The following is a 17,970-nucleotide window of genomic DNA, read 5'->3' as shown; positions in this document are numbered from 1 at the left end:
CCAGATGCCAAGTTCTCTCCTCCTACTCAGGATGTCAGTACAGTTGAATTCAGGAACCTGTGGTCGCCATCCAGGTAGATAACTACTTGACGCCCCCTGCGTTCATTAACTCTGGGAGCGACAGATCATTACTTACCTGGCTGATGGCCAAGAGGAGGGATCAGGTGGCCCCCTGGGTTTGGCCCACTGGGAAATTTCCCTTATAGTCTAAGGCAAATCCGCCCCTGTATCCAAGTGGCATTTGTTTAAAAAAAATAGATGCTACTTGGGGGGGGGGGGATTGGCTGTGTGCAAGGTGCCTTAGGAGAAGCATGACTAGGCCAGCGGCTGTGTATGCAACCTGCTGCTTCATTCAAAGCCTGTAGCACTGGCAAGTACTGTGCTTGGCTAGGTCTATCTGTGGCATGAATTTTAAATGATGCTGCAGGGCTCAGGCTCAACTGCTTGTCTATTCAAACTCCTGTTTGCTGCGGTCTTGATGCTGGAAGAAATGGGGATCTGACTGTAGTTGGACCCCCGCTGGTTTATCATTTATCACTTTTTCAGCGGTGTTTAATGTGTCCTTATAATGTAATTCTCCTGCACAATCTGACATCAGGTGTATAGTTGCCTCAGCAGTTTGCCACCCAGCATGGCATCCCTCTGTATCAGGGATCAGCAACCTCCAGCTGTTCAGAAGCAACAACTCTCAGAATGCTTCATTCACTGCTGTGGGAGTTAAGGCTCGTTCACACAAATGTTTTAAAAAAAAAAAAAAAACACATACAGAATGTACTCTGTATGTCTTCCGTATCTGTTCCGTTTTTGCGGAACCATCTATTAAAAATGTTATGCCCAGCCCAGTTTTTTCTATGTAATTACTGTATACTGTATATGCCATACTGAAAAATGGAACGGAACCGGCAACACTACGGGACAAAAAAACACGGATCCGGGAAAAACGGCCCGCCAAACACCGAAAAAGACCATGTGAATGAGCCCTTAGAAGTACAGCCAAGCATGTTTGCATGCTGGGAGTTGTAGTTTCACAGCAGCTGGAGTGCCGAAGGTTGCTGATCCCTGCTCTACATGATGTCATGTTATGCAGGAGAACAAAGTGTAGACATCTCATCCATACACTGCCGAAATTGACGCACAGAGTGGCTTTTAAATCCGCAGCATGACAATTTTTGTTGGCGACCTCGCCCTTTGCATTGCATATGGTGAAATACATGTCAGAATCCATCACAAATCCACAGTGACACATACAGATATTCCACCCCAAGGGAGTCCAGAACAGCTATAGCAGTGGAGGGGTCCATGGATAGTGGTACCTTGGAACCGAACCAGAGATCTGGAAATTGATTTTTTCTCGTGCATGGCATTGGGGGACACAGCACCATGGGTATATGTCCAACTACCACTAGGAGGCACTAGACACAAAAAGTGTTGGCTCCTCCCAGGTGGGCTATACCCTCTCCACAGGCACGAGGCTATTCAGTTTTAGTCTAGTGTCCGTAGGAGGCAGACCTGTCCTGCTTTTTTTGCAGGTTCTGCTGTTTATTTTTATTCTTTTTCTTTTTTTCTCTCTTCCGCAGGTCGGTTTTTTCCACCGTTATACCTGCTGCAGGCTGGGGCTCCATCGTGTTCCACTTTAGTTGCCCCCCCTGCGGGCGCGTACTTCGGTACCATCGCCGGTCACCCAGTCCCCACGGACTGCATCCGCAGTGGCTTGCCGGCATTCCCACGGTTCCCGTGTTGAGTCTGCCGAAGGGGTGACCGTGCTGCGCCCGAAGACAACGGATGGTGAGTATACTCCCCTGTCCCTGTGTCCCTGCCCCAGGGTTAGGTTCCCTTCTGTGGCCAGGGGGATGGGATCCACCTTAGCTGGGGGTCCTGGGGAGCCTCTTCTTTCCTCCTAGCCAACCCCCCCCCCCCCCCCCCCTCCTGGGGGGGTTTATATTCATGGTTTTTCCTCCCTTCTTTTTCCCCCTCGGTTAGTCTTTTCTCTCCTCCCTGGCCACACAGTCTCTCCCTGGCTTCCCCGCTACTTTAGTCCCCGGCTTCTGCCGGGACTAGGCCTCATCTTCTATGGCCTGTCCCCGGCTCCCAGGTGCTCCGTTTGCCCTGATCTGCCTATCCCCAGGTGTCGCTTCTCCCCCCCTACCCTACTCACCTATTTTTATGGTCCGGTGGGCCCTCTGTCGGCCGCGGTTTCCCCCGCTCCCCTTGCTCCATTCCCGGCCGCATCATAAATCGAGGCCCCGGCTTTTGGGCCTGCTAGGCCGCAATCTTCCCGGCCCCTCCCCCTTGCTTCCCGGGCTTTTCTGAGCCCCGCCCGGCCCTCGGGAGGAGCTATCTCCTCTCCCTTTCCTGGGCTAACGTGTTTTTTCTGTTGGAGGGGGTGGTTAACCCCTCGATTGCTTCATGTCCCCTGCAGCCCTACTGACCACCTCTTTTTAGGGAACAAGCTGCTGCTGCTGCACCTCTTTGGGGGACCACTGCGTCCGGGTCAGGATAGACAGCCTCTGCTGGCTGCTTTTTGAGCATCTCTTCCCCCAACAGCTCCTCGGTCGCCACGTGTTTTCACGTGCGTCCGCTGTCTACAATGGCTGCCATGTGGTCAGCCTGTCCCTGCTGGTGTGCAGTACCTCTTCCCAGATCCCATTGTTTTCCCTGAACAATCTTTTTGTGTAGGTTCCCCATGAATGGGTCCCTCCGTGTCAATGCCATGGGAACCTTGGCCGACTCTCCCTAGCAGTGTCGCTGGCACGCTACCAACCCAAATTGCGGCCACCTCTGCCCTCCAGGGTCCTCCCTGCAGATGGGGCATACTCAGTTAGGGGTACCTGCACCCGGGTTCGGCGAGGGGTAGCTCACAGTACACCCTCGGGTGGTCTCAACGGGGTCCCACCCCTCCTCGGCATCCTCGGATCCCCCCCAGGACAGGCCTGAGGCTGGTGACGAATCCTTCCTGTCACCCCATCCGTTGCCTCTGGGGACACCTCTGCACCGATTCCCTCGGAACAGAGCATCAGGCGGTCTTCCTCCATATAGAAGCACTCTGGGAGGTCAAGACTACGTGCACAGAGGAACCTCTCCTACCTAAACAGGGTTGGTATCACCTCTAGTGGATTTTCGGATGGTGCTCCCCTGACCGCACAGGTATTCAACCGCACAGGTAAGGCAGCCGTCCCCGTGTTTAGCATACTGAGTCACCTACCCGGTGTCTGATACGTACGCCTTCTCCTTAACAGGGGGGTTCCTGCACCACTGCCATAGGCTGTCCCTGACAAGCCTTCCTGGTTCCCCTATACCAGGGGTTATCCCCTACACATTTGAGAGTGTTTCCGTGGGGTCCCCATCCTGGTGTTGGTGTTCGCCACTCTACCTCATTACTGGGAGTTCCTGTTCTGGGCAAGCGGTTAGCTCGGCTATCGCCTCCTGTAGGTTGGTGAGTTCAGAGCAATTGTACAGCCGCCTTGCCCCTTTGCTTAGGTAGTGTACCTACAGAAGCCATTACTCCTGGCTGGCTCTATGGTGTTCCATACAGCACTATTTCTCCCTTCCGGGTGAGATATACAGGCCGCTTCAATTGCCGTTGCAATTGCACCTGTCTGTTCCCAGCCACTTTGCTCCTGTCATAGGTAGAGTACCTACACCATCTCCTGATGCTGTAGCCGATTCCCCTGGCTGGCGCTATGGTGTTCCATGCGACACTATTTCTCCCTTCCTGGGAGAGATACAGGCTGCCTTTGATTGCCGCTGCAATTGCGCCTGTCTGTTCCCAGCCAATTTGCTCCCTTCACAGGTAGAGTACCTACGCCATCTCCGGTGCTGTAGCCGATACCCCTGGCGGGCTCTGTTGTGTTCCATGCGGCAACATTTCTCCCTACGGGCGGAATGTAGAGGCCACTTTCAATTGCCTTAGAATTGCCCCTGTCCGGTTCAGTTACCTGTCTGTTCCCTGCCACCTTGATCCCTTAACAGGTGGAGTACCTGAGCCATCTCCGGATGCGGTAGCCGTTCCTCCTGTCCGGCTTTATGGTGTTCCATGTGGCATTTTCTTTCCTTACAGGACGAGATATTGAGGCCTCCTCCAATTGCCGTGGCCATTGCACCTACCTCATCATAGTGTGCACCAAACGGCCATCTTACTCCCTTCATGGGTAGAGTCCCTGAACCGTCTCCGATGCTGCAGCCGTTCAACCTGTCTGGCTTCTAGGGTGTACTATGCGGCCCTGTTTCTGTTGCCATTGCACCTACCTGATTGTGGTGTGCACCTGTCTTGTTCTTTGTGGTACCGTGCGGCCCTACTGGGTTCCATTCTTAACGCGGTTGCTGTTGCACCTCTCTGGGTCTAGGGTGCACCATGCGGCCACATTGCTTCGATCTTAAATGTAGTTCCTCTAACACAGCCATATTTCTACTTTACAGGTTGTGTACCTGTACCCTCCGAATGCTGTCTCATTCCCAGATGCTGTGGCTATGTTTCCACTCTCCTTAGTTGGCAACATGCAGCCACTTTACCCATATTTTAGGCGTGTGTTTGTAGTACCCCAAGTGCTGGGCCCTGTGGTGCGGTCTGTAGCTCAGACAGTTTCTGTATTACTGGGTGTTTTCTGCCCACGAGTTCTAATCTGTGCTGCGGTTGTTGGTTCCATCCATTTGGTTCTTCCATACATCTGCCACTCCTTTACTGTCGCGCTCATTGGTCTCCTTGTACCTCTCAAGGCACTGTCTGCACCAGGCCCCCTTCGTTCAGCATGTGCATGGTTACCATGTCTGGCAGGTGTGGGCCAGCCCAACCCCCACCTTATCGGTCTACTGCTACTTCTGGTAGCTCCAGTATATGACCGATCTGTCTGATCCGGCGGGTGGTCCTCATTCAACCACGCTCCCTACTCCGTGGCCAGGTGGTTGTTGGCCTTTGTGCTGTAGTTGCTCTTGCCTTCTCTTTACGGTACTACGGTATGCTGTGCTCCGCGTTACCCCATGTTATAGGGGAGTTCTCGCGTTGTTTCCTAATTGCTGAGCGGCCCATTCCTGGTGAAGTACAAGGATCTCCACTGGATCTTCTACCTTGTTTGGACACGTAGCTGGTGGCATCGGCCGCGGTTGCGGTTTTCTGTCATCGTTGGATGTCCGCCACACGGAATCCTTCTGGGTCCACGGTTTTTATCATTGCTGGACGTCCTCCCTGACGGGTCAAGGACAGGACCTCTGAGCGCCACACACACCTGTCTGAATTTTCAGCTGATTGCTCTGGTATCGGACAGGGCCCCGTAGTTCCTTCTGGGTCCAGGTGTTTTCGGTATTCCCTTGTATTTTCTGCTTAGTTGTGCTACATGGCGAAGGGGCAGTCCTCTTGGACCTTGCCGTCGTCTGCACCTGTCTGGTACTTTCTCCCCCCTGGAAGTTTTCTGTATGCCGGTCGCAGCTGGTTTCTACATTTCTATGTAGGCTACCCCGGTTTTTTCATGGCGACTTCTGCATTCCTTATGCATATGGATGTCTGTCGTTTTGTGGTACATCCCGAGCTGCTGTACTTGCCCTCTCTGGGACAATGTTTAAGGTTTGCTGGTCAATATTCTTGGTACGGCTAGTTGTCCATGGCCAATGCCCCTTCCCCTATGGTGGTTTCTTTTCGCCTTTCCTGGATATTCTGGCTTGCGTTGTCTTCTGGTGGTTCAGCTCCTGGTTCCTTGTGAGCCCATACTGGGTACTCCTTTCGGGAGTCCCTGTTCATTTGAGGTCCTCTTTGGATTTGTCTCTTTTTTTTCCATCCTCCCACGTCAAGTACCTGGTATTGAGTGGTTTAGTGCTGCGGTTTGCAGTTCCACCGTATGGTCTCCTTCGGGAGGGACCTCCTCCTGTTGTAGGACCTTTCCTCTTTAGGTTTTTTGGAGTGCTCTCCTTCTACTCCCATGTCTCTCAGTCCAGTGTGTCCTGCCGAGGTTGCCTGGCCTGTATTTGGCTTCTTTTTTCCATGATACTTCACATGCCCAGAGTTTCCTCTGGTCTTACGCTTCACGGTGATATCTTGTTTTCGGAGGCTTGTGCCTCGTCTCCTGTTTTTGGGGACGCAGGAGCTATCGTTCTTTTCCTGGTTTTTTACCTACAACCCCCTCCTTCTCCAGGGTTGGCGGTTTCCTCTAGCAGCCTTGGGTTTTCACCTACACCTTTTCACCTACATGGGGCGCTTAGCTTCTTTCCTGGCCTTGCGGTGAGGGGAGTCCCCTCCCTTCACATGTGAGCCTTGCTATGGCTTCCCCCACTCGTTTGGTTTTCAGTGCTTCCCTGTTTCGTTTCTCCCCTGGCCTTTCAGGGGATGGCCACAGGTTTTTTGGGTCTGAGACAATGTAGAGCGTTGGGTAGTTTCACCACACGGTGCTGTCCTAATTTTTTCTCCAGCCCTTGGCTGCGCTCTGTTTCCTTTTGCCACCTTCTTGCATTTGGGATTTTCTTCCAGTCATTTGTCCTGGGGTGCTGGCAGTCTTCCCTGCTTCTTCTGAGGTTTCTTCCTTGTTATGGAACCTCTTGCCCATCTCGTGTTTTTTCCCGTTGGGTCACATGGTTCTCCTGCACCTGTATGCCCAACCGGTGGCAGCGTCTCTTCTTTTCCCTCCCTCAGGGACTGCTTTGGGACGTCCCATGGTGCTGTGTCCCCCAATGCCATGCACGAGAAAATTGGATTTTTTGTACTCACCGTAAAATCCTTTTCTCGTAGTAGGCATTGGGGGACACAGATCCCACCCTATGTTTTTTCTTCCGCTTCTCCGGGCTGGTCTCTTGATCTTTCCCGGTACGGGAGTTGTTGGTTCCTTGCTTTTCTTCTCTCTCCTACTGCTTTTGGTACAAACTGAATAGCCTCGTGCCTGTGGAGAGGGTATAGCCCACCTGGGAGGAGCCAACACTTTTTGTGTCTAGTGCCTCCTAGTGGTAGTTGGACATATACCCATGGTGCTGTGTCCCCCAATGCCTACTACGAGAAAAGGATTTTACGGTGAGTACAAAAAATCCAATTTTTACAGTAGAAATGAATTTATAAAGTTATGATGCGAAGTAATACATTCTAATACTGTACGGAGCGCTAGCAAAGTATTATGCGAATCAACTTCGGATGTTTCATCCGAAGTCGATTCGCTCATCCCTAATAGTGACCGTGCATGAATCCGAGACTTTGTACCCCCCTCCCCACATTTTTCAGATTGGTAAGGGTTCTAGGTGATCTTCTGTCCTGTTGCAGTCCACGTGCATCCTGAGATGTGATGAGACCAAACATTTAAAACTTTTTTTTTTTTTTTTTTTTTTTTTTAAGGTTCCTGAAGGATTACTGTGAGCGAGGAAGATTTTCTGATTTGGATTTGATTGATAACCTGGGTTCTGCCATGTTGCTGAGCGATCGTCTGACATTCCTAGGTGAGTGGGTGGAGGCTGCAGTTCTGCACAAGTGTTTAACCCTTCATTGCTCTTGTAGACCTGATCTAACTCCTGTGGATCTTTATTACAGGAAAATACAGAGAGTTTCACAGAATGTACAATGACCAGCAGTTTGAAGAAGCTGCCTGCTTACTGCTTTCTCTCATGACGGCTCGCATTGCTCCTTGCTCCTTTTGGCTCACTTTACTGCTGGATGCGCTGCCTCTGCTGGAACAGCAACAGGTAACTGATTGGGAGTGCTGAAGCCATATGTAAGACCTGAATCATTACTTGGTTATAAGCTTGCATTTTAGGCTGCTTTCACACCGGCGTTCGGTGCGGATCTTGTATCTGCACAGACGGATCCGCACTGATAATGCAAACGCTTGTATCCGTTCAGAACGGATCCGTTTGCATTATTCTTTAAAAATAAAGTCTAAGTCAAAACGGATCCATTGAAAGTCAATGGGGGACGGATCCATTTTCAGTTGCACCATATTGTGTCAGTGAAAACGGATCTGTCCTCCATTGACTTACATTGTAAGTCAGGACGGATCCGTTTGGCTCAGTTTTGTCAGGTGGACACCAAAGTGCAAGCATCGTTTTGGTGTCCGCATCAAAAGCGGAACAGAGCCAAACTGATGCATTCTGAACGGATCCTTATCTATTCAGAATGCATTGGGGCTGAACTGATCCGTTTTGGGCCGCTTGTGAGAGCCCTGAAACGGATCTCACAAGCGGACCCAGAAACGCCAGTGTGAAAGTAGCCTTAGATGTATTCGATTTTTTTTTTTTTAAACTAGGGGGGCACGACCACTCTAGTCCATTCCTAAGGGCTGCAATAAAAAGAAGGGTATTTCATAGATTTTGGGAGGTGCACACTGCTTTGCTGTTTCTGTAAAGCCCAAAACCTAGAAGTGGGACATCCACTGATCAAATATTTATGGCAAATCCAGCAGCATACGCCAAAAATGTCTTTAATGGGGATATCTCTATAAACCTTTCAATGGACAAGGATTTATGAAATGCATCAAGTCTTTAAAAGTTTGCCAGACCCAGAGCTTGGTATCGTAAAAAAAAAAAAATCTTACCTTTTAAATAGACACTTTCAAGCACTGGGTGCAATATATTGGTGCAGCACTCATATGCCGTCAGGACGTCATGCTAGTGTACACTTCCTGGTTCTGTGTGTGGACAGGCACTTCCAGTGACCCCATGGGGAGGGATACAGTAGAATTTCTAAATGTTATCACCTCCTGTTACCAGTTATATATGTTCTCTGCTTGTCACATTTAAAGGGTATGTACACCTTCGGTTTTTTTTACTGCATTTTACAATAAAGTATTTTATTTATTTTATTTTTTTCAGTTGGTCTTCATTAAAATTGTTCAGCTGTTTCTCAAATACAAAGGTTACAGATCAGTCTGTTTGCAAGCTGTGACTTTTTCTTTGAATCCCTTCAGCTGATGGCTCATGTGCAGCTCTTATCTCTGGCTTCATAAACACTTATTTAAGCCATATTCTTATCAGTTTCATAAGAATTGATCTATAATGTGTTTGAGGTCACATTTTTAATAAAAAGCCAACTGAAAATAAATTATTTTTAGCGTAAAACGCAATCCTAAAAAATTGCCCTGAAGGTGTTGATAGCCTTTGAGAAGGGGGTTGTATCATAATGGCACGTTTGAACTCTGCACATGTTAAATTTGGGTCTGACTTCTAGCCAAAAATGTTAATTTCATATATAAAGGTTGCAAATTCCTGGCTACTTTCTCACAATGTGGCAGCTGGCTGCTTTTTTCTTTTTTTTTTTTTTTGTAGAAAATATAGGTCCCCTAACAAGACTGTTCCTTTATAGGTGATCTTCTCTGCTGAGCAGACCTATCAGCTAATGAGCTGTTTGGAGGACAGGACTGCAGCAGAGGTGGAACAGATCCAGTCGGAGGAGAGTCGGATATCCCAGGTAATTCCAGCTCAGTTTGTGGCAACATATAAAATGCACAGCAGCAAACAATGAGTAATAAATATTTGGCTTGTGGTGTCTTCTTTTATAGGACAGAAGCATTGAAAACACAAAGATGGAGATGCTCAGGCTGGCTCTTGCACGAAACCTGGCCCGCGCCATTGTTAAAGAAGGAACTGTTCAAGTGTAAATAGGGAGAACATGGTCACACGTGTAATTATCTTTGGTCTGGAAATAAACATATTTTTCTTTTCTTATTTTCTGGTTGAGCCTCTGATGCAATGAAATAATAACACATGGAGACTGCCGGCATCATATTTGTTTTTAAATGGGGGTTGGTCATCTTTTGGTAAAACTTACAATGTACCATAAATGATTGTGTTCTATTCTAGGAAACACTTTACCTCCCAGGGCCTGTCCCAGGCCCTTATTTCAAGGCACCCTACTTCCTGTGTAATAGTCGGATGCATCCATAGGAATGAAGATGGTGGCAGTCGTGTGCTTTTTTGGTTGTTTCCCAGCTATGCCTACGTCTGAGCATGCTCAATGCGTACATAGATAGAGGCAGCAAAATCTCCTATGTATGCGCCTGCGCAGAAGTGAAGGGAGCTGGGAAAGTGGTCAATGGTCACGTGGGTAAATCGCATATCCACCACCATGTTGGGTATATAAAGCAAATTCTTTTGTATATAAATAAATATAAAAAAATAACGGATTAAAAGAAAAATTATACAAACGATATTGACCCGCGAGGTGAACACAAACATCTCCAAAAAGAGTTCAATCGAGAACCTAATTATTTTGTGCAATCAGTAAAACGGGGTACAAGCATCTATGCAAAAATATAAATGGTTTATTATACAATAGTTTAAAATACAATAAAAAATTAATCAACGTAAATTTCAATAATATACAATGATATGCAGTACCCAGAATTCACCACTATATGGTGCCAACAAAACGCTACTCAACCAGCACAAGAATATTATGCAATACGGCTTTAAAATTGAGAGATATACAATCAATGGATTATGCGAAAATCAATCAAGAAAATGACAGATCTCAGATATGGGGTAGTATTGCATTAAAACTTATAGGCTTGATATCAAACTAGGGAATATAAAGATTCCCAACAGAGAGTTTCTCCAATATTATCCCCTTTATTCAGTTATATGCATCGTAACTGAAATCAAGCAAAAATATTTTTTTCTATATCCAAAATCCAGATGACAGGTTCCCTTTTAAAGGGGTTTTCCAAGTGCCGGATAGGTCATCAGTATCTGCAGGGGCGGATTGGCCAAAGACCCTGTGGGCCGATGCCTAGAAGGGCCACCCAAGCCCTTCTCAATGCTGCCAGCCAGGTACATAATGATCTGATTCTCTTTTTTTTTTTTTTTTTTTATATTCTTTTTATTGAGCATAAAAATACACAACGGTATGCACTATACAGATATCACAAACATAGTCTGTACATGTCAAGATGGTCAGTTGTATCACCATAGACACAGTTCTATATGCATAATTATGATTACAGACAGAGCGTTCAGATAAAGACAGAATTTTACAGTCTTCTCGATACATCAGCTAGTGCATTAGAAAGATCCTGTCTAGAATACAGCGATTGTGGCGAGGAACACCATCTTTCCCATACTTTAGTAAATTTCGAGGTGCATCCCCTGTTTTTATATACGATATTTTCATACGGCATTCACTAAATCTTTCCACTGATTCAATGTAGGGCCTCTCTCCCCCATCCACCGAATCGCTACAGCTTTTTGTGCCAAGAATAGTTTCTCTCAAAAATATTCTCTCATAATGCCCCCACACCTCCTCATCCAAAATCCCAAAGAGACATATTTTGGGACCCAAAGGTACAGGACGTCCCAAAATAATAGTTAAAAAGTCAGTAACCTTCGTCCAAAACCTCTGAATATGTGAGCACGACCATATCAGGTGCCAAAAATCAGCACCGTCCATGGCGCACCTATGACAGCACGAGTGTGTAAGTACTCCCATTTTACATAGACGCAGAGGAGATAAGTGCCCTTGGTGTATTATACATAGCTGTATGAACTTATTATTAATGGGCGGAGATACCAACACAGGGGATTCTAATAAATCTTCAATGTCCTCATCAGCGAGGTCAGGTATCAAAAGTTTGCCATTTTGGTATGACCTGCAATGGGGCTAGTTTACACTTAGCATTCAGCAGGTGAGTATATAACCCTGAAATAAATCCTTTGGGGCCCTGAGATCAGATCACCCCTATCATAGGAAATTTAGATATCTGGGTCTGAGACGCACCAAAATGTGTCTGTAAAGCATGGCGTATCTGCAGGAACTTATGGAATGAACTCCTGGGTAAATCATGTCTACTACATAACGTGTCATAGGTACAAAAACTACCACCCTCATACACATACCCCAGCAGACGCACATTATGCGATTTCCAGAACTGAATTCCGGGGAGTCATGTTAAAGAAGGGAACATGGGGTTATCCCAAAGAGGGACTTCTGGTATATTATCCGAATAGTCATGAAGGGATTTACATGCTTTCCACACCTGAACACCTAGTCTATGGATTGGCAGCAGTTGTCTAGGAAACAGGCTCGGCTTCTCCAGAACAGGCCACAGTAATTTAATATTCAGAAACTCGGCTAAAAGGTACTCCGACCTGGGCGATTGGACATCTATATGTAACCAGGCTTTCAGATATCGTAGCTGACCTGCCAAATAATATATATATATATATAGATCCGGCAAGGACATACCCCCACAACCCCTCTGTCGGCACAACGTATCTACTGATAGCTTGTGTCTATTAGACCACCACAAAAAAGGTGCCATCATAGATTTGTACTGGAGAAAAACCTTTTTTGGGATAATAAACGGTGCATGCTCCATAACATACAAGAGTTTGGGCAGAACCACCAACTTGACCAGGTTGATACGGCCAGCTACTGATAGTGGCAGAGCACCCCAAACCCTAAACTTTTCCCTACAGAATTCCAGCAGAGGTTCAATGTTGGAGACATGGAAGGACCTCGCATCCTTTGAGATAGTGATCCCCAAATACTTGAAGCTGGTCACTATAGGTAGGTCACCATTAAGAATCTGCTCACACTCCATGTCATACAATGGGAAAAGAATGGACTTAGACCAGTTAATTAGGAGGCTGGAAAAGCGACTGAACCCGTCAATCAGCGCTACCGCTCTAGGGAGGGTGGTATCTACATCAGACATGAAGAGTACCATGTCGTCTGCGTACAAGCCTACCCTATCTTCCCCCTGACCCAGACTCATTCCCTTAAATACTGCATCTTCTCTAATGCGTATAGCCAGAGGCTCTATGGCCAATGCGAAGAGCAGAGGGGAGAGTGGGCAGCCCTGCCGTGTGCCTCTACCTAGCTGAAAGCTACTGGAGGATAATCCATTCACTAAGATATTGGACTTCGGCTCTTTATATAATATGGAAATCCATTTAATGAAATTAGGGCCAAACCCAAATTGCTCTAGAGTGGTAAGGAGATATGGCCATTCAATAGAGTCGAAGGCCTTGGCCGCGTCAAGTGAGGCCATCGCCCACCTCTGGTGTTTAGCTAAACCTACCTGCGCGCTCACCTGTACCCTTCGGATATTATCCGATGTGGATCTCCCAGGCATAAATCGATCTGATTCTCTCTTACGCACATGGCCAGCAGCTGCAGGTGCCCTCCCGAATTTAACTGTATTGACGTTTCTCTAAAACAGTTGAAATCAGATACTGATGACCTGGGGGCGTGGCCGAAAAAGGAGCTGAGCGGACGCAGGACGCGCTAGCTCCGGAGCCTGCAAAATTAACACTGCTGCCCACAGCAAACTCAGCGACCCCAGCATCAACCAAAGGTTGTGGGAAACCCCCTAGACCAGTGATGGCTAACCTTGGCACTCCAGCTGTGGTGAAACTACAACTCCCAGCATGCTCCATTTATTTCTATAGAGTTCTGAGAGCAGCCAAGCAAGGAGGGCATCTTGGGAGTTGTAGTTTTACCACAGCTGGAGTGCCAAGGTTAGCTATCACTGGCCCTAGACCATCATTTCACCCCTTACAAACATGGCCTGCACCAAGAAAAAGGAGGAAGCGCCGAGCAAGATCGAGGCATTCAGCAGGGCTGCTGGAGGTATCCAAGATGGTGCCTGCTTCTTACACCATGCGGCAAAGGAGAAACAGCCAGACACCGCTCGCTTCCCAGCACACCTCATAAATACAGGGGGAAGAAGTCCCTCACCTCTGCAACATCATCCCCATCTAAAAAGCTCCAGCCACCAACTTCTCCCTACTATCAGAATATGCTGCAGGATGCCACTTCCTCTTATAGTGAGGGAATCCAGGAGAAAAATCCACAAACAATCTGCTCCCATTCATCCATCAATGATCACAACCAGTCTTTTAGATTGAGCACCAAATGGTTTTCGATCTATTGACTTGCATAGTGGGGACATAACCATAATCCACACTTACTGGACTTTGCTTATTGGAAGAAGAAAAAAGATTAAAGAGCACGGACTTCAATTACCCGAAAGACACAATACTTGAAGAGGAACGCCTACAGGATCGAGGAAGAGGCAAGCATCCAATCTTGCTGCACCTGAAACATATCCATCGAATGTGCGTGACTCGATTACTACAGTGCCTGGGTTAACTATTGAATCCGCGTTCGAAAGTAACGACACGCCATACCCTATAGCGGATTATTTGACCACTGCTACAGTGCTTATCAGCAGAAGGCCGCAAACAAGCTTCTATACATAAAGATTCCTATCATTTATTTGTCGAACATTGCTGTTGTGCCGATTTTAATACCATTCCAAAATGTGGGAAGCCACAAAATGGTTTTAATATAGACGGCCTAGGACTATACGATATATATTAGGAAAATATCGAAAGTCCCCACAACTGCAGATTTAGGGCCCTAATCTGCCTATAGCGTTGACCTGCGTTTTTTTTGTGGTACTGGACATTTTAATTAAAACTCCCCCCTCCCACCATCTTAACATATCTATATTGCTTGTTTTGATTGCCATTTTATGTTTTATTTTATGCCTTTATGATACGCCTTTTATTGTGTTTTACTTTTGCTGTTTTTTACCACCTCAGTTGTCTTTTAGATTGTGTTCAATAAATCGCTATATATTCAAATTCCTATGTTTTGGTATTAGAGTTGGGGGGGGCGTGGCTAGCTAGGCAGGCATGTGAGCGGTCACACGCTGAGAGAGCTCCCGCTTTGACCCGGCTATTTGTCCTGTAAAACCCTAGATTCTGCGACTATATGCGGCCTGAGCAGTCGGAGATAGTCAGCTTGTACACGACTCGAGTCTCCAGCAAGTTTAATAGGTGGCCATGTCAAGAAAGAGACGGCAGAGGTGCGGACAAGGACTCCCAAGATGGCGCTGGAGTGGGTACGCCGAAGCGGCGGGACCGCGCTACTGAGATGCAGAAGGAAGCGGCAGCGAAACTATGCCAGTTTGCTCGCTCCTCACAGGCTTCCAGCAACAAGTGGCGTCCGGAGACTCAAGACCCTGCGTCCCTGGACCAAGGGGGCGACTCTGAGCCTGAAGGCGAGGGGGAAAGATGGTTAGTGTACTAGGTAGTGCTCAAATACTGTGTAGAAGATGTTCTCCCGTTACTAATGGCTAATTGCATTAAATTCCTTAGCTGGAATTTGCGAGGGATCAAGGAAACAGCCAAAAGGAGAGTGATTCTGGAAAGTATTCGACCGTTACATCCTCTCATATGCTGCCTTCAGGAGACTCATTTGTTGCCGGAGCAGGTGCACTTACTCAGACTATCGTGGGTGGGGGTGGGGGTTTCACTCCACGTATTCTACATATGCTAGGGGGGTCAGTATTTTAATACATAAAAACATCCAGTTTTGCTGTCTCTCCAGCAAGGTGGATGATGACTGGTGTTGTGTGCCTCTATGGTACTCTTTATAATCAGTTTTGTGTTATATGTGGAGTGTACATCCCACTACCGTATTCTCCACTGGTGGTTAGGAAGATTCTATCCTTCATGGCGGACTTCCCTAGGGTGCCAGCTCTCATACTTGGGGATTTCAATAATGTGATACGCCCTAGCTTGGATAGGATGAGGATGACTGTGAGGGATCCATCGGGAGATTATACTCCGTTCGGAAGGCTCTTACAGGAGTTGTCTCTCATAGACATATGGAGGGAGAGAAACCTGCAAGTGAAACAATACTCATGTTGCTCTAGTTCATTTAGCTCGCTATCCAGAATTGACTTAGCACTAGTGAATAAGGAAATGGGTTGATTAGTACAAGAAACTACATATCTTCCTAGACGGCTGACGGATTATTCGCCATTATTGGTGTCCGCTGCCTTTAGGCCCCTTAGAGTAGGCAAAGGCAAGACGTGGACATTTAATCCTTTTTGGTTATCTTTTTTTACCGGATGTGGATAGTATCAAGGGGCAACCGGAAGAGTTTTTTCGGATCAACTTGCCCGCAGCTTCACGGTTAATAGTTTGGGATACCATGAAAGCCTTCATGCGAGGGTTACTTATAGCACAGGTGAATAGGAAAAAAAAGTGAAACTAGAGCTAGGGTACAGGCTTTAACGCGGGCAGTGGAAGTGGCTGAAGCTAATTATGTGGAACAGCCTATTGATAGGCACAGAGTGATATGGGAAGGGGCACAAAAGGAGTTAAATGATAGGCTATTGCTTAACGCCAGGAATAAACAATTTTTCCAAAAACAAGTCTATTATGAAGAGGGAGAGAAGACAGGAAGAATGTTGGCCATGGTGTCTAGGGCACAGCGTTCCTCCAGTTATATAGCGGCTCTCAGGGATGCATCTGGGGTTCAGTGTAGTGCTCCGGAACAGATATTGGAGATTATGATGGGGTTTTACTCAAATCTGTATGCCTCCCGACTAACTGCTTCGGACGAAGAAATAGATTCCTTTCTTGCGGGTTTGCACCTGCCGATACTCACTACTGAACAGCGTGCTAAGCTAGACTCCCCTATAACAGTCACTGAGATGGAGACAGCGCTATCGAGTATGTCTAACAATAAAGCCCCAGGTAGTGATGGGTTACCGGCGGAGATTTACAAACGGTTTGCCTCAGTGATGCTGCCTCAGTTGTTAGAGGTTTTTAAGGAGGCAAAGACACAGAAAAAAGTGCCCCCAGCATGACTGAGGCGACGATTGTGGTCCTTCCGAAGCCGGGCAAAGATATTTTGGAAGCTGAGTCTTATAGGCCTATTTCACTACTCCAGGTAGACATTAAGATTCTTGCTAAAGTCTTGGCTAATCGTCTGAACACCATTATATCTAAGCTTATACACCCGGTGGAAAGCCAGGGAAGTTATGGATATACAGGGATATTCTGATCTTACTCCTATTTGGCCGAATTTTATGTATACGGAGGTGAACAAAGTCAGTGGAGTTCAGGTGTGGGAAGTTATGTATATATATCCACGGCACACTCAAGTATTTTTGCTTGATAGAATAGAATTTATTGATTGCCAACACCAACTAAAAAATTCATATCGTGGAAAGCAGGGCCAACGTTTCGGTCCGCTCGGGACCATGATCAAGGCCTCTAACAGTACAAATAAATATATAATATTAGTTGGATTTTAGTCACACTCAATACACCAGATCTAAATAAATAAAGATATGCAGTCTATAAAATAGTATAGCTAGTAACAATCAATACTCGATTGCCATGGCAGAACCGATCTGACTGGTAGTCAAGTGAAAAAAGAAAGAAAAAAGAACCAAACGATGGAATCTGATCAGCTATGGGTCTTATCCCTATAAAACTTAATAGAAGTTTGATCAAATAGAGGGCTATATAGAAATCTATGCACTAAGTAGCATCGCTATTATAGGAATGCCACATAGGTGATCAGATATCCAATATACAATTATGCTGAATATGGACAAAAATAAGATATCTAACAGCCATATCTTATAATGTAAAACACTCCAAGTTTACAATAGTATGAACAATTAGCGACATCTATTATAAGTAAGTCAATTGGAACTGTTCCAACATCGGGTATATAGCATAATTAACATAAACATACCTAGTGCGGGAGAGGTAGTGCTTACTCGTTGGTGGTATAGGGGAGAATGGCCATGGAGCGCTAGTTATAGGAGGTTTCCCTCGTGCCTGTCGGCGTCTGACGTCACTAGTATGTGCCTGGTACTAAATGGAACGCAAGCCGCTCCACATCAGAACTGCGCACGCGTGAGCGCAGAAGCGAATATTTTATGCGCTCGCTCCCCTCTGTGTCAATTAGAGCAGCACCCTGTCCCACACAGGAACGGGATTATTCAAGTAAATAGGATAAGTATGGACATATGTTAAACATTTATACAGAGATTTATACAGAAGTTAGTAAACACATCATAGTATCATGATCTCCTATAGCTTATAAAGGAGGCACTCAGGAGATGGCTCTCTAGGTGCCAGATGCACCCGTTTCATAGCGTCGGTCATCACATAGTAGAGGCGCTCTCAAGTTGAATCTTTATATACCATATGCGCACATACTCCCGAGATAAGTCCTTATATGCCGTTTCAGAGTATGGG

At 46.7% G+C, this 17,970-nt stretch overlaps 1 protein-coding gene across 1 annotated transcript in view; it reads left to right on the top strand.

Moving 5' to 3' along the window:
* Positions 1 to 9,621, top strand: part of NUP85 (nucleoporin 85) — a 37,432-nt gene extending 27,811 nt beyond the window's left edge. The window contains exons 16-19 of the mRNA XM_044298363.1: positions 7,301 to 7,401; positions 7,493 to 7,644; positions 9,260 to 9,364; positions 9,456 to 9,621. Of these exons, the coding sequence (XP_044154298.1) occupies positions 7,301 to 7,401; positions 7,493 to 7,644; positions 9,260 to 9,364; positions 9,456 to 9,554 (457 nt within the window). The 3' untranslated portion in view covers positions 9,555 to 9,621. The remainder of the gene's footprint in view (positions 1 to 7,300; positions 7,402 to 7,492; positions 7,645 to 9,259; positions 9,365 to 9,455) is intronic.
* Positions 9,622 to 17,970: the final 8,349 nt, after the last annotated feature.

The sequence above is a fragment of the Bufo gargarizans genome, chromosome 6 (assembly GCF_014858855.1).
Source record: "Bufo gargarizans isolate SCDJY-AF-19 chromosome 6, ASM1485885v1, whole genome shotgun sequence".
NCBI classification, from domain to species: Eukaryota; Metazoa; Chordata; class Amphibia; order Anura; family Bufonidae; genus Bufo; species Bufo gargarizans.
The sequence above is the reverse complement of the archived record's forward strand: the minus strand, read 5'-3'. Positions and strand labels throughout refer to the sequence as shown.